Consider the following 17,692-nt stretch of genomic DNA (forward strand, 5'->3'; position numbering starts at 1 on the left):
AAAAAAATGGACCTACTGTGAAATTACCAATTTTATTTTTCTCAAATTTCCTTTTAATAATGATGGCGGCACCCTTCTCCCCTTCTCCATCCTCCGCCAATTCCCCCATCTTAACCTATACCCTTACCCCACCCGCCATCTATTTTTAAAGGAATAGTGCGCTCAAAAATATTATTGTCCTGATAGATCGGGCAAGTCATTATAAGCATACGTTGATCGATTGTAAAAAAAGAAGAATCCTAGTTTTCCTCACTTTTACACGTGCGACATCAAGCAGCGGGCGCGGCCATCTTATGCTAATCTGATCTGTTGCTGCATCGCCCTAAGGTGAACTGCCCTCTCTGCACGAAATCATTTCCCCGCCCCTGAAGCTGACAACTGCCCTTGCTGCACTAAATCATATCCCCCGCCCCTGAAGCTGACATCAGTAGACACGTACGCCACAATTCACAATGTGAATGGACATCTCGTGTCAACGTTCTCTGTGCGCCAGCTAATGACTTGTCTCCATGGAAATGGCAGGGTGCCTCACTCCTCAATAAGTATAAACAGGCCGCTTCTCATCAGACAACATCAGAGTTGCTTTTTCAAACCTTTCACTGTCTTTTGTGTATCCTGTGACTCGTTTCTGCTTGCTTGTAGTCCGTGTGAACAGATACTAGTACTAGCATTACTATCGATTTTAATTTTGTCGTACAATGGCAACAATACAGCCGTACCAGTACACGCCAGAGTATTCTGAGGCGGAATTAGATGAAAAAGAAAGATGCAGAAACGATGGGGCATCGGACGACAGTTGGGAGAACGAATCACTGGCTCATGAGCCTGAGCCTATGGAAGACGTTTCCACCTGGTGTACCTGCAATCAGTGCAAGGTCATGCCAACCGAGGAAGAGAACTGCTGCTGCAGAGAAGTCCCTGGATGCTTGTCCTACATATCGGAAGAAGAGACAGCGCTGCTATGCGTTACCGAGCTGCATGACTTCAGGGCAGCCTGCCTCACAAGGTCTGTGTTGAGGATTATGATGATGCTTATGCATGAACTTCGTGCAACAGTGCGCCCTCCTAATCCAAGTAACGAGTAAGTGTACTCTAGATGAGATGTCACTTAGACCACTAACATTTCATGTTTGTCTCCTTGATTGTCGTAACTTTGATCTATCACTGCCAAATGAAGGTAGTCTGGCAATTCAATATATCTCTCGCGATTTTGGGAAACCATAGTGGTCATCTGATGCGTCTTTCACGTACAACCAAGAAACAATATTTCTCTGTGCCCCAAATGTTATGGGTCTACACTTTAAAGCCCAAGTGGATTGATCCATGAAGTAACATTTGTACTGGCAACTATGCCAAAGGATGCAAGATTGCATTTTCAACTAAGGTTTGTACACTTATCATGTTCATTTAAATACAGTTTGTATGTTTTTCTTCCACAGGTGGTACAGATTGGTGGCCTGTCATGCGTTTACATGGTGGCTTCATGGGAGGCTTGGATACCGCGTTCGACAAGTAATACCCGCCTGTGTCGTTGGTGCCATTCGAGCCAAATTCCCCAGCGACAGCGGTCAGTACAGGGGATTTTCCCACACTGCTGCAACCCGAACTAGACAATTTGTAGGACATTTGTGCCATCAATATCTGCAACAAAAATACAAATCAACTTTTATGAAGTTATTTACATTTTTCAGTGAATCAAGGACACGCTCCATTGTCGGCCAAAGTGCCAAACACCATGTACACTTCAAAAGATATCTTCCGCACAGGGACCATTGTTCACATGGCCTAACCAGACCCTGCGTCTCCTGGCTCCGTTGATTCAGACCGCGGCCCTGCAATCCACATAAGTGTGTCTCCATTCAGCAGTGTTCCTGGCCTTTTCTGCATGCCTCTTGCCCACCCATCCCCCCCTCCACCATCAATGGCAGTTCACATCTGTAGCTATGCCCTCCCACGGGGGCTGGCAGGATGGGAACGGTGAAGATGCTAAGCACCATGTACACTTCAAAAAAGGTACCTTCCGCGCAGGGGCCATTGTTCACATGGCCTAGCCAGACAGTGTCTCCAGGCTCCCCCGAATCAGAACGCCCCAGAAACAGGTCACTCATTCACATACACACCCACTTTTCTAATTCTTTATAAACCCCTTGATATTTATCCTGAGAACATCTGTGAGCACTGGAAGTCAACTTGTGATCGTGCTACCTGTTCTCCTGTTACTAACTACCCTGCTTGCTGAATCCAATTGTTAGTCACGGTAAGGTCACCTAATCATCTCTTTCTGATCTAAAAATGTCTATCTATTTCAAACAAATGTACCCAGTAGTGTAATGTTCATTCATCTCAATGTCTTTACCTTTGTCTACTGTTTAAAGTGTTCAGATCTCGATATATAGCAAATTTCATCAGTGTCAATTGTGATAGAATTGCAACTTTCTCAGACCAGGTCTATAAGCATGTTTCCTTTTAATGCATGAAAGTACATTCAATGAACGAGTAACAAGTTACGATTTCCGTTGCATCAATCAATTCTGTATGAAAGTTAGTGTATATTCGATTACGCTACACAGGTTTTGCTTCTTTGACCAAAACAAACATTGCATAGAAAACTTTGATATCATTCCATCAATCTCATGCATTCAGTAGAATTTTTTGTAATTTGGGGTACTTTTTTTTTAAATACATATTTTTCAAGAATGCCTGCTTGTGTGGTTTTTGGTTGCCATTCTAAGAGCCATGTCAAAAGTAAGGGCACATGTGTCACAAAAGGGGGTAGCCGCCTGACTAGATTGCACCATACTCTAACTTGTGTATATGGTGAACATTTATGAAGAAAAAAGGGTGGTCTATGCAGAAATAAACCTATGATTCATCCTAGTGATGTAATCAAACATCCCCTGGGGGTTGGATACAAGACAATATACTTTGTATTGTATAGGCAAGTTCTGTAGCAAACAACCAGTTATATACGGTGCCGTTTATTTTTGATGCACCGAGTATGTAAATAGAACAATGAAAACAGAAATGCAATGTTCTCAAGAAAACCAAAGAATTTTTCAAGGTGATGTTAGAGCATCGGTCTCAAGCAGAAAAAAAGAGCAATGGTAAGATTCTTTTACCAGCAGCAGCAGAGTAACACTTGTTTTAGTTACACATACAGTTTGACAAGTTATTCAGCAAAGCATTTTTTCGGAAACTCTGTAACACCAAATTTAAACAGGATAGAGAAGTGAGTGTTAGTAAGGTTTGTGTACATTTACATATAAAGGGACAGCAATTTGCCTCACAATATTATTAGTGGAACCTCTATAGTTGTACACTGTTGTGCAGATCTATAAAAGTAAGGGCACAATCATGCATACATTCCCGAGGAATATTGATCTAATAAGAGAATGGGTTCGATATTGTGGATTTCCGTTGGACAAGCTTGAAAGTAGAGCCCAGGATGTCTTGGGAGACTTGAGGGCCAATCAATTGCGCATCTGCCGCCTGCACGTCACCCCGGATATGTACGACCAATCGCAGTAAACAAAAAAGCATAGACTCAGAACATCTTGTAAATTGCTTCCAAATGCAATGCCAACTCTATCCATGCACACACTGCCTCAGGTGAGTCCCGGATGATGAATTATCTGTAGGCGGTGGGATACAGAACAGGTAACTACATGAACGGATTGGTGCTTTCGGTGCAAATGTGTCGTACTAAAGTTTGCATATTTACCAGATTGTATTACTTTTGAACTATACCACATTTTACTCCACATCTGTCCCCGGTTTATGGAGCATCATAGAAAGTAATTATGACCATAAAAAACTATGCCATAGTTCCCTTCAAAAGAAGCACAATCTTTTCGTAATTGGCTACTTCACATGTCCATTTGTTTAGGAGAGCATAATGACAGAAGCACAGACCCTCGCAAGGGACGACACCACCGACCCGTCCAGTATACCAATGGTGAGCCCTACAGACTTGCAGAAGTTCATATTATCGAGAGTTGGATCTTCCCTCTAATGCAAATCTACTTTTACTACTTCGTGACAATGCACTGAAAATGAAGGAGCAAGATTCTGCATCCATTTCTTTTCCAGAGTCAACAACCACTTTGAGCTCCTATCAGGTAATTTTATTGCACTTTTCAATTACAAGAATGTATTATGCTTGGAATTTCAAATAATATGAAATTGTTTATGTATCCTGTCGGTTGCTTACACTGTGTCATTTATGGGTTTCTCTTTATATGTACCATCGTCTGCATCCTATTGTCTCGGTTCCATTTCGCTGTTTTCATCCACACTAAAACAAGTCCTATGTTACAGGGGGATGCTGGTACTTCAACTACAATTACCTTATCCTTTGGAGCTGGTCCAGAGTATGAGGTATGCATACTGACAGTTCCCTTGAATGAAAGCATGTAAATCTTACATAGGATACTATTAGACAGTGACATTCATATAAACGTGCAGTGTTTCAAACTTCATTTCAGTTCCAACGTTACAATTTCTACCCTAATGCAGAATGCATTGCAAATGTTTGAGGGCAATATTACAATCAGTATGTTTTGCACAGTGATCTCTGATAGAGTACACTTGCCATCAATCAGGTGAAATTTGAAATGTATATATTGACCAAATGACGTACACTGTTTACAAGTGTATCTCAGCAATGTGTGCGATGAAAGATTTTGATTTCAAATACGTTTGAACTTTCTTTTAATGAATATTATATTCAAGGAACGTATACAAGGTCGGGAATTAGAAGAGGAGGCACATGGATCAGAGGTGGTGGACCAGCTTGCTGGTGCAGTCGTTACAGAGAAGACCACGGTTTTACAGAAAATCAAGAAAACAAGGGTAACAAACAATTTTCTTTACTAAAAGTGTTTTGGGCTAGTGTTTTCTTCATACCATGTTTTTTTTATCTAAAGTGCTATCTACTGTATGTGCGATTTACATTTAACATGTTTTTGCAACCCATCTCCTAAAGGCCCAGAAGGAAAAGAAGTATAAAGACACACAACAAATGAAACCAAAGTTGCCGCTTGCCAAACAGATTTCACTGTGGAGCAACTACTATTTGAGACGCAGCGTGGTCCAGTCAATAAGCAAACTCGAGATGCTTATGCCCAATGGCCAGAAAAAGAATTGAATGTGACCGGCTAAGCCAGCAAAGTGTTGTTGGACCATTGCTACAATGTGAGAACTCGACAAGATGAAGAAGAAACTGAATATAATGAAGATGCTTTTGAATTACTTGCAGACCACTACACCCGCAAAAAAAGGGCCACCCAATAAACAATCAACGTTGATGGTTTCTCCAATTAATGTGCACATAACACAAGCTGAACTAACAGACTGAAGCCTCAACGCAATTGACCGAGGAACTTGCGAAAGATTTAGACTACAGTTTTTCTAGTTTTGGCGATTTGTCCCCCAGAGTGGAGTCACAAACCACAATCATGCAGGACGATTGGCTAATAAAGGAGCACAAATACATTGTATTCGGCAGCTGCCTCAGAGAGATTATATGAATGCTGAAATGTGTCCATCCAGTGAGGGCGAAAATATGCGGGGAGCCATTGGTGAATGTGACTTGTGTATTACAAGGCACCAACCTGAAAATCCAAGCCACCTGTGCCCACATCCATAATACATTTTCATGGACCGCTCAACCGATGCTGGGCAAAGTGCCAGCTAGAAATCTATGGTGTTCAGCAGCTTTACTTTTCAGTGATTCGACTTTTACTAAGTTGTCCAGTTTGACAAATTGTGGGACTTCAGTTCCTTGCTGAATCATAGTACTATAAATATCAAAGAGAATTATTCCCTGCAATTAGTCAAGCCTGGAAAATTGAACAATTGTCAATTGAAAGGACATTCTCTGGCAAACTGTTCAGGCTAGCTGACGATGGACAGTGCGACAGACCCAGATGTTCAGCAAAGTACTGCACATACCACTTTCAGGACATGGAAACTAAAGAAATTGTGAGTTTGGAGGTCATGCAGGTGTCCCAATGTAAATCCTCAGTGGCCATGGAGAAATGTGGGTTTCATAAAATCTCTCGAACGACTTCAATCGAGGGGAATGCAAATAGACCTCATAGCCACTGACAAACAGGTTTCATGTTTTCTATTTGCATTCCCGGATGGCGTCAGCCGGGCCGCATACGAAGGCTTGTATATCAAGGCTGACGCCGGTCTTTCGCCATCGGAGCCATGGGGCCAGGAACCCTGCCCGTCTCACTATCTGGGTAAGAAGTACGTAGTAACGTGCCACATATTCTTTGCTCATCTCCTGTCCAATACCCTAAACTGATCCACTACCCGCTCACCGTGTCACCAACGCACCTACCACCACTCAACCTAGTGAGAACCCTTTTTTGAAAACTTGTATCCAATTGTATATGCACACCATAGCCGCATGAGCCACTGTGCACTCCTTAGAACTTGCCACCACACGCATACCCTGTACCGATTAGCTGATTGCTGTTGAAATCATACTTCCTCCATCTGGCCTGCAAATACTATATGGTGCTCATCTCTGCTTCTCCTACCCGACAAAGCTTTTTATTCGCTCAGGACCCGCAATATGTATGCACAGTAATTGAACTCTCGCAGCGACGTATAGACTAAGACTCAGACCAATGGGCTATACCTTAACTGTGTTGCTCACTTCGCCACTGCACATTGGGCAGCCCATGTCTAGTATAGAATTCTATATTCAAAGAGGCTATAACGTCCTCTCTGTACCCAACCTGCATCCGATGACTACTATGCATGATTCATATGATGCACTATACTGTTCATTTGCCATTCTACCATTGCTTGCTATTTCCTTACGCCTCAGCTAAATTGCAGTGTTACCTGCAGTTTACTGCATACTTGTAGGATACTGTGTCTAAATATTTCAACCAGGCCTAGTCATCAGCGTTAAGCTGCATACTTCCACTAGGAGGAACCATTCATTCCTGAAGTTACTATCATCTTCTATGGCGCATACTGCTGTCCGGTCTTAAATGTACACAGTGAGCCGCTACTTGTCATAGGTGCGCAGCACTTATGCCGTTAGTCATTTGAGTTATGTTTAGCTATCATTAATGTCTTTTGCCGTTAACCACTCACGTTGCATGCTTAGCCATTAATAATGCCATTATTACTAGCACTACTGACCTAATACATAAAGTTCTACATGATAGTAAGAACTACTAGTGTGTTGTATACATTTCACACTGCACTGTTGATTGAACTTTATTCTCGGATGTATTCACTGCCTAAACATAACATTTATGCTTTGCCATTACCACTGTTACTTCAAGCCTTATCCTGGCCTTCCAGGACTACTCACTCCCAACAACTGCCGACTTCCCCTGCTCAACTATGTATACTTCCAAAATCTCACCTCTCACGATCAGGGCCACCCCTTTCCTACCATTGCTTCAACTTATCCACTTGGATGCCTTAATAAGACCTACCAAATTCTTACCCAAGTTAGAACTAGTTACCAAAACGCTAAATAGAGCCCCATCGACTGGTACCAACTCGCTGACCTCACCAATTACTGGTGAACTAAAGGGCCAACACATTCACTCCACTATTAGTATTCTACCTTGTCCTACTAAAGCCAGAAATAAAAGACTCTGTTCTAGACTCGTAACCAATGACAAATCCACCTCTATCACCTCCCACAAAATACCACACCAACTACTGCTAAAAATGTCTCGGCCTCTAGTATAAAAACAAAGAGTAAAACAATGAACAAACACACTAAGAACCTAAAACTAAACTGAGTACCTCCACTATCGATGCAACGACCCAAACTATCAAGGGTGCCTTATTAAATGCCAGATCTTTGATAGCTCATGCGACAAGACATCGCCGACCGTATCTCCTCTGAAAACCTTGACTTCTTGGCCATTACCGAATCATAGCTGCATGCGGCAGCCGGCCTTTCGCTCTTGCTCGCCGTACCAGATGATTATTCCATTATAAGAGTGGATAGGCCAGATTCTAGAGGAGGGGGCATTGCCATCATATCTAGGACTATCCTAAATTTAAGATTAATCAAGACACCCACACTTTCTTCATGCAAAGTACTTCCTGCCAAACTACCAGTCTCAAACACACGTACAGTAACAATCCACCCAACCTATAGACCTCCAAGTCCCATTGGCTCCTTTGAGGCAGACTTAACAATACTACTCTCGGATCAGACCAAAACAACCTCCCAAATACTAGTACTAGGAGACTTTAATTTAGGCTTTAATGAACCCAATGATCACCAACCTTCTATAAATCGCCAATACCTTAACAGAACACGGCTTGAGCCAAATAAATGTCACAGGCCACCCATGACAAAGGGAGGACTCTACACTGGGTAGCCGACCTTAATTGTGATATTGCAATTACTACTGTCGAACCTCTTCCTTGGACAGATTACCTTCTCTCTTTCATGCTCACAGCAAATATGCCTAAACGTAAACTAAACCTGATAGCACCACCTTGCTCTACAATGAATAAAAGGAACATCTCTGTGGATGCCATCATGCCACATGTGACTCCTTTCCTAAATGCTGTAGAAAAGGACAGATCCAAACTTACTAGTGGATGTCTCCAAGGTCTCTGTCCTAGAGGTACAAAAAATGATTGCCTCCCTCAAGCCTTCGAGGTGCCAGGGTGACAGTTGCCCTGCACAAATTATTAAAGATGCGGCTAGGGACCTGGCTCAGTTCATAACAAAACTAATAAATGCCTCATTCACATCAGGTATTGTACCCACCAACCTAAATGAGTCTTGGGTCTTACCCCTCCTCAAAAAACAATTACTGGACCCTACCATCCCGACAAACTATTGTCCAATTACCACGGTCCCTTTTCTTTTAACCCCTTAAGTGCCAAGCGCGCGGTATCTCGTCCTTGGGATTACCTCCCTGTACCTCGTCCTTGGCACTTAAGGGGTTAATGAAGGAGAAAACATTAGAAGGCATTGAATGGCGAAATACCGAAATCACCAAATAAAAGGCCTTGGCACTGGGGAGGGGGGGAACCCTGGAAGTTAAAAGGTTAAAGATCCTGGACAGGGTTGCATACCTGCAAATCCAAGACTAGAGACCAACAAACTCCTGGGGACCTGGTAGTCTGGCTTTAGGCCACAACATTGACCAGAAACAGCGCCAATTCACTTACAAGTTCAGATTGACGATCTCAAAGATAAAAGGGAAAATTGCTTTACTACTGATGCTGGACCCATCAGCAGCGCTTGACTCGATTGACCACAAAGTACTCTAATCACCTCACCACAGCAACATATTTCTCCCAAAAAGCAATTACATGGGTCGAATCATTCTTAAACAGAACCATGAGAGTTCTCTCCATCTGCTGTTACTGACCCTATCCCCATCTCTTGTGGGGTACCTCCAGGTTCCTGTGTGTCCCCCACCGTGTACAATATTTTCACAAGGCCTCTATTCGACAAGTTGGATCATCTGGTTGTCACCTACACTAACTATGCGGACGATACCCAGATCCTCCTACCCCTAACGGGCAATTATGATGGCGATACGAGGCTTGTGAATAAAATCCATCTAATCATTCAGGCATGGATGGCCACACACGGCCTATGCCTGAATGATAAAACCAAACTGCTGCTCCTAGGTTCCCTAACAAACCTGAACAAAATGTACTCAGACTATACCTCCTTCAATATAGATGGGAATAATATTCTTGTGGCCAAGGAGGTAAAAACACTAGGTTTTACCTAGACTCCACCTTAAATTTACACAAACAAGTTAACGCTAAGGCCACAGCTACAGCCTATACGGGTAAACTGATAAGGTCCGGTAAACCACTGCTTTCCACTGAAAGCTGTCATACACTAGCTACAGCTTTTATTCTGTCCAAGCTGGGATATTGTAATGATCTATATTTAGGTGCAAGCAACTACGTTCTTACTAAACTGCAAATCATGCAGACTAATGCACCTAGGACAGCCTTGAGCATCCCCAGGAGAGAACACATCTCCGAAATTAGAAAACAGCGTAAATGTTGACATTTAAGGAAAAAGATCCAATTGAAAACCATGTCCCTTACATTCAAATCACTGAACCAGGCCGCCCCACCTTACTTAACAGAGAAATTCAGCATCAGATCCTACCAGGGTCACTAGATCTGCCAATTTCTCTAGCCTAGTAGTCCCAAGATATAAACTAGAAAAGTCAGGGGAGAGCAGTTTCCCAGTTATGGCTGCCAAACTTTGGAAAACCCTCCCACCTCACCTCAAAACAACCCAATCCTTCTCCATCTTTAAGAAGAAAGCCATCACCAGGTTAACTCTGAAGGACTAATCCAGACGCAAGAACACACACACACACATCACTGTCTCCTGTATCATTACTCAGTCTGCCTAACCTTATGTTTTTGTTTCTAATCTATGTAACTTTCTTAGTGTTAACAGATTTGCAAATATCTTTTTAATACAGACTAAAACTGTAATATGCGATCTGCAGCTTGTGTTACTGTAACTGAAATGCTACAACTGTATAATTTGCACCTCTGCACTACTGTAACTCATGTTAAATGCGCCCAGATACCTATGGGTTTGGTGCGCTATAGAAATAAATAAACAAATAGCCAAGGCCATGCAAGAGCAGTTTCCAAACATTCGCCATCAATTTGATGTATGGCACGTTGCCAAATCAATCAAAAAAATGTAAAAACATCACAGCTGCTGGTAAAAATAATAAAATAAGGTTCTGAAAATATTTTACAGTGGTCCCAGTCTTTCAGCAACCATCATTGGTGGAGCTCCAAAACTTGTGATGGGTCTGTGGAAATTCTACTTGAAAAATGGCACTTATTGATGCATCACTGTTCCATGGACAGAAAAACAATATTTTCACCAATGTGGACATGGACCTTTATCGGAGGAACAGGAACGCAAGAAGTAGTTGGTTCCATCTTCACTTCCACACAAAGCTCTTGAGAAGATTGTGTTTGATAAAACTGAGTTCTGTCACACCGGAGATTTGGAGGTGTTCCACAATATGTGCCTAAAGTACAGGCCCAAGAGGTTGCATTTCAGCATAGACTGTATGCAATCTCGAACATTACTATCCGTATTAGCGCATAACGAGAATCTAGGCAGAGAACAATCGAGAACTGCAGGAAACTTTGGAATGCTTGGTTACACAGTGGCCTTTTCAAAACGAAGCAAAAAGTGGGTTGCCAAGCCGATATACCTGGAAATGGAATTCGATTTTGTGAAAGATCTCACTTTGACTCTGTTGGAGATGCATACTCATGGAATAGATCCTGATTTTGTTCCTAGGACACATACATTGCCACAAAACATTGCAAACGAGCCCTGTCCACCAAAAGCAGAACTCGTTGAACAGTGGACTTCCCGGTATAAATGATTAGCAGCAGTGTTTGTACATTATACATGATCAATGGAAATCTATTTAACTTGGATTTCAAAGCCATTAACAAGTATTAAGCGTCCAAATTGTCTTTTCAAATGTATCCTCTTTGCCAATTTATTTGCAAGAAGTTCTTGTTGGAGGATACCATACAGTGCAACTCTGTTTTCCCCTTCCCCCTTTCGGCCAGCTCTTGCAGGTCCTTCACTGATCAGGGCACGGGAGGGTCAGATGGATATCTGTATGAAAGCAACTGCAGGGTCTGCAGTTGCCTTAGCATGCACGTGTCCAAATAGACAGAATAAATATGCGTCCCACTAGGGAATGAGACCTAAGCTAAATAACAAACTTGGCCTGCAAGAACTACTGACTAAGCAAAACCACTGCATGAAAGGGGGCTGTGTGTGTGTAATCGGTGCATTCTGACCTATATTTTTATGGCAGCATGTGTTAGGGGTCGTTCCTTTCGGATGCCTCATCAGAAGGGAAGATCTCTGATTTGCGGCCTTTGGAGTCTTATGATTTCAAACCAAGTGGAGCTAGGTGTTAGTGTTACCAAAATATATGACCAATCTAGATTGGGTATATGGTAGGTGAATTGGAGGTGGTGCGGGGGTAAGGTCCGGTGACCAGATGTGTTCAAAGGGAATAGGGGGCATGGGCTCAGGGGGCCGAGGCCTGGCAGGGAGGGGGTGGAGATGGCATGAGTCAGTTGGCAGAGATGGATGGGGCACTAAGGTTGGAGCAGGCCTTGGTCTCACATTCTTGGATGAGCACATTTTGTCAGGGCACGCTACTTGCAAAAATGAATAGCTGCATTTCCGTGAGAACAGGAGACGCATTGAGCTGACAGAGGACAGAGGTGGTGGGGGCTGGCTGCGCGCGGCGCTGGGAGAGGAAGAGTGAACATTTTGCCAGATGGGTAGAAGGCCTAGAAAAAGATGGTGTTTGGAAGGACACAAAATGGAGTTCAAAGTATACACATTAGCACAGCGTTATACACTTATATGAAACATGGGTGATGCAAATAGGTACAGGAGGAGTGGAGAGGTCTCCCATCTTAGCTTATACGTCATTTGTCCGGTACGAGAATGGTGCAGGGAGGGCGGGATATACCATCTCTCCTCCAACATTTGTTGGTGCACGGGGAGTTCAGTGGCGATGGAAGGGCATGTGGATTTAAGACTTGTCAGTGTCTCACGTTATCCGCAGAGCACATTCCTCCGCGAAAACACAGCACACGCAGACGTGACAATGGGGAGGACACTACCTGGAGCTGTTGCCCTAAAATAACAAAATCACTATCAATATAGATGAGCAAAAAAGTATTCAAGATAACACACCAACGTCGTGAAAATAGGTAGAGATTACCGCTAGGAATAGTGATGTCAGCTTCACTGGAGGGGATATGATTTAGTGCCGCAAAGGCAGTTTAACTTAGGGTGATGCGGCAACGGATAAGATTAGCACAAGATGGCCGCTCCCCACTGCCTGATTCCACATTTGTACAAGTGAGGCAAACTAAGATAAGGTGCATAGGAAATGTCGATCAACGTATGCTTAAAGCCACATGCCCGAACGCTCAGGACAAAATTTTTGAGCGCACGATTTCTTTAATACAAATGAACAAAAACCCCTAACGAATTCAACCAAAAAGATTGTCATTTCTCATTGGGTATTTTTGTATTCGATCATTTCTGCAGATATCATACAGAATACCTCTTGAAACAAAGAAAGGACTTTGATCCTCCACTGTGGAAGAGTCAGCGACACAGGATAAAAATAGAGGAATGACTGGCTGTAGGAGAGAGAAACCGGCATCAAGCCAGCAGAGTCCAAAAAACTCAAACCTGGGGAAGATAAGTCCATGGAAGAAAGCTGGTCCGCAGTTGAGGGGACGACGCAGAACTGAAGGAGAAGCAATCCGGGAGCCAGCGAAGGACCAACTCACTTGAAGCTTGGGATAATCCCGATGGTGACCTGACATGGAGGTGGACCGTGTGGTCTGTAAGCAGCGCAGGAACCGACAAACCAAGGGCTCAGCTGAGCCGCAGAACGAGACGAGAAGCTTGGAAGACAAGCATTGAAGGCATCTACAGGAGATGAGCCAGCCCGCGACCCCAGGAAGAACCGGTGACGCACACCAACCAAGTCAGAGGTGACAGGAGTGACAGAGACCCAGCAAGGGTCCAGGGAATTATGAGAGCATTAAGAGAGCTCAAGAGTGGTATGGGTGGAATCCCCCCCTTGTCAAAGTGATTGTGAAAGCCATAAGAAAACTAAAGAGCTATGGGAGAAATCTCCCTCATTATAGTGAGTAGGAAAACCCTAAGAAAAGCCAAAAGTACTACGGGAATAGCTTCCCTCGTCATAATAGCAGGAAGACCAGTTTGCTGAACCAGAATCAAGAAACCAGAAAAGAGAGAATATATGAACAACTTAAGGAAATAACCATTCTGTACATTTTGAGCCAAAGGTCATTGGACACTTTAGAAAGACCCAAGAAAACCCCTTGAGGAATTGCAGGGGCTAATCATAACTATTACAAGAGGCTATAAGAAGATCAATAACAGAGACAGAGCCAGCCAGCCCAGGAGAAGGGAGACCTTCTCTTGAGCCCTTTTTGATTAGTGGCAGAGTCAGATTAGGATTGTTTTTTGGACAGAGGACAGACTTTTTGCTTTTGACAAACCAGTCCGACGATGAACACACCAGTTAAGTTCTATGAGGTAGGGCAAACCCTTTTAGTATAAGGAAATTTAAGTCTGATTATTTCAATAAAAGCTTTGTATAAAATGTCACCCCATTGTCCGACTCCTTCTGACTTACCTCACCAAGAACATCTACATTTAAGGTCGTCCATGAAATGTGCAACAAAACTACAGCTTAAGGATGCAATGGAAACAGTACGTACCTTTAAAAAGTAAAAGTAGTTATAACTTTCATATATAAACCTACATGGACAAAAAATGTACAATCAATGGCACTCAACACAATACCAATCGAACATCATTGTATAGCCCTGTAACTAAATGTATGGTACATGGACCCAAATAACTCTTAATCCAAATTCCACCTTGAAGGAAGGAAGAAGCCTGTGGTAAAGGATTTCCAAAAGACTTTGATAATCAATTGATCTCCCAAGTATTGCCAAAAGGAAGAGCAGCTAACATTGGAAACTTTACTATCCACAATCTATAAGGTTTTACAATCCATAGCTCACAAGTACATATAATGCCTGAACCAATGTACAAGTTTAGATCAGTGTACGTTATGCAGGATACTGTTAAATACCTTTAATAGAAATATCTGGCTTGAATTTTCTTACCCAATGAACGTATTATCTTCAACTGAATGTCCTCCTCTTTTTCCTCCTCCACTTCCTCATCTTCCTCCTCTTCTGTCTGCTCCTCCTGTACCTCTTCTTCCTCCTCTGAATCCAGGAGTTGAGCGTTGACATTTTCATACCTGAAAAGGCGACAGGAGGTATGCATGAAATTCAGGTCTGCTCATAAAGTACGGGTAGTATAAGGGGCCAATATTGTGGAAAGTTAATTAAGAGAAAAGCAAGATGTTGCAATGGGTAGGAACAAGCCAGAGTCCCCATTGTGCGAAAATCAATAGAAATCCCAGGTTAGGTGGAGCAGGAAGCATCTACTCTGAACAAAAGGAGATCCCTACAGCGCAAGGGTGCGATAGGGAAAATATACTGTTAGAAGAATGCAACCTCTTCCAGTAGGAGGTTCTGACAGGAACCTTCTACTGTGAGAAAAACAAGGTATTCTACTCTCTACAACCAGTCGGTCCCCCTAACACCTGCACTCCCTCTTACCACTCAGTCTAATTGACATCCCCTCACTCAAATGCCCTGCCACCAAAGATTGTAGCCCATGTTTGATCAGCTCAAGCTCCACCTGCTATTCCGAAAGGGGGCTCAGTTGACCAACATGCCCTTTCGTTAACCGACTGCCTGTAACATCATAGGATACAATAAAGGAGCAAGTATGTTTAGTCTTTGATGAGTTTAACGGTGCACTTGCTACAGACCCCACCTGCCCCAGTTGTCTGCAGGTGTCCATCGCCAGTCTGATTCATTCACTCTGTATCTGGTCATTATGTTATGTTAGTTGTCTTTTGAACTGTGCCCCTCACCACCGTAGGGGGTCTTAAAGCACTGAGTCCTTGTGACCCCCATCCCGGTTTGGTTAAACTAATAGTTGATTTTGTCAAAATTCTTCCCTTATGGTGCCATTTGTAGATTGAGAGGGGAATGGCCATTTGACAGAAGCGTCTCAGAGCCAAGAGTTGGTTTACATTTGATATGCAGGGAATACAGACAGACATATGAGGACAGAAGGGCTTTCTCACCCTGCGCCAAAAGCATAGGCCTCAGCATTGAAAAGAAGGATTAAAGAACGCTACTTTAGGGGACGAGCACTTCAGTTTTATTGGAAATAGCGCTAAAAAAGATGTTGGTTGCCATATGGGAGGTCATTTGGTGGAAAACTCATTTTAAGAAAGCAATATACCGTGTGAACATTACAGGAGCGTAGGCTGCCCAGGCATATGGTTACAATGAGATGAGTCAATAGCATCTGGTATGATGGGAGTTGGCAGCGCAACAGAAAGTTTAATCGATTAGTGTAGTGGATTGGTGTGATAACTTCTCCCATCTGTAAAAAAATGCAATCTTATATTCTCGTATCACAGATGATGTGCACCTATAAGAAGCCGCAGCCATAACTGGTATTATGTCCCTCCTCGAATCTACGATAATTTATATTACTTTTGTGTACAAACAGATTGCCAGTGCTGGCAGTAAACGGCCCAGCATTGAAAACAGCACCTGAAAAGGGTGTTGTATGTGTCAAAATGGGGAGATATTAGAAACTGCCAGACATGTGCCGACAGAATAGATCAGTTTTGGGTCTGTATACATTCTACACTTGGTTAAGATTGTAGATATCCACGAGACCATGCAAAATTTAGATTTTTGACAGTTGTGCATGAACAAAGAGTAAGAACTAGCTAGCACTGTATATAATCTGGTTGACCTGGATTTGCATAGCATGAAACTGATAAATGATCACCGTTTTATATGGTGGTTTTAATCATGGTTTTAGTAATGCTCAAAGTTCGATGAGAATTGTGTACATAGTTGAGAAATTTTTACTTAACACATTAAACAAATAAAATAAGTAAGTATATTTAATCGGCAAATATAATATCGGTAGAATTTCACTGAACAAACAGCTTAAAGAGCACATGAGTGACAACAGGATATTAACAGAAACAGTGCAAAGTATCTGTCCAACTAACCAATGTGAGAATAACAGCAGTTTGTTTTCTTTAAGCGGATATGCATGAATAAAACAATGAGGGGAGACCACCGCAGATCCCCAACACCATCTGGGATAAAAGGTAAGTTGGGATTGTGCGATGTATCACAACAGTCACCAAGAGACCGGCAAGAAAACAAGGGGCACGCTGCTTAACCAAAGTGTGTGATCCTTGGCAAAAAATGTAATCTCATTGCGCATTGAGTTCTTAAAGCCTCTTTTATACATAACAATTGCACTGTTAAAAACATGTCAAAATCAGTTTGTGATTGAACGTCTTTGAGCGATGGTTTGCAAGTGTTTTAAAATATAGAGTGTCCGTGCCCACCTGGTATGACCAAAGGCCACGTGTAGTGGACTGGTAGTGTTCTAAAATAAACAGCGGGCACTGCCGTACGCAGTGGCCACTGGCCATGGGTGGGGGGGGGGGGAACTAAAAAATCTTTGGAATAACAAAACCCTTGCAATTCAAGGAAAAAACTTAGTTGTAGGGACGTTACTTACCTGTAACTGTTCTCCAGCATGTGTCCATAGCCCTGAGAGTTGAGGACGCCCTGGCCTTTGCAAGCACCACCTTGCAGTCCGCCGGGATATAATACCCTGCAAATTCTAGTGCTGCAGGAGCCAGGTCTGGTAGTTCAGCAACCCCGGGTCGTGATGGAGGATGGTGCCTCCTTCTCTGGAGAGAAGATCTTCGTCCGTCGACAGGTTGACTGGGGGGGGGGGGGGGGACGCTGACAAGTCCAGAAGGTCCTGGAACCAGATCTGCCTCAGCCACACCGGTGCGTTGAGGATCATCCTGCACCGGGACCTCTCGAGTTGGTTGACGAGTCGCAGTAGCAATGGCAACAGGGGGTGGGGGGGGAACGCATACAGGAACAGGCCGTCCCAGGGTAAGGAGAAAGCATCCCCCCATGCTCCTCGGCTGGGGAAACCTGCTGG

At 43.2% G+C, this 17,692-nt stretch overlaps 1 protein-coding gene across 1 annotated transcript in view; it reads right to left on the minus strand.

The window, feature by feature from the left end:
• Positions 1–17,692, minus strand: part of LOC138521783 (E3 ubiquitin-protein ligase TRIM39-like) — a 287,098-nt gene that overhangs the window by 135,938 nt on the left and 133,468 nt on the right. Inside the window, exon 5 of the mRNA XM_069634860.1 lies at positions 14,740–14,879. Within this exon, the coding sequence (XP_069490961.1) occupies positions 14,740–14,879 (140 nt within the window). The remainder of the gene's footprint in view (positions 1–14,739; positions 14,880–17,692) is intronic.

The sequence above is a fragment of the Ambystoma mexicanum genome, chromosome 13 (assembly GCF_040938575.1).
Source record: "Ambystoma mexicanum isolate Mex_15411 chromosome 13, UKY_AmexF1_1, whole genome shotgun sequence".
Taxonomy (NCBI): Eukaryota; Metazoa; Chordata; class Amphibia; order Caudata; family Ambystomatidae; genus Ambystoma; species Ambystoma mexicanum.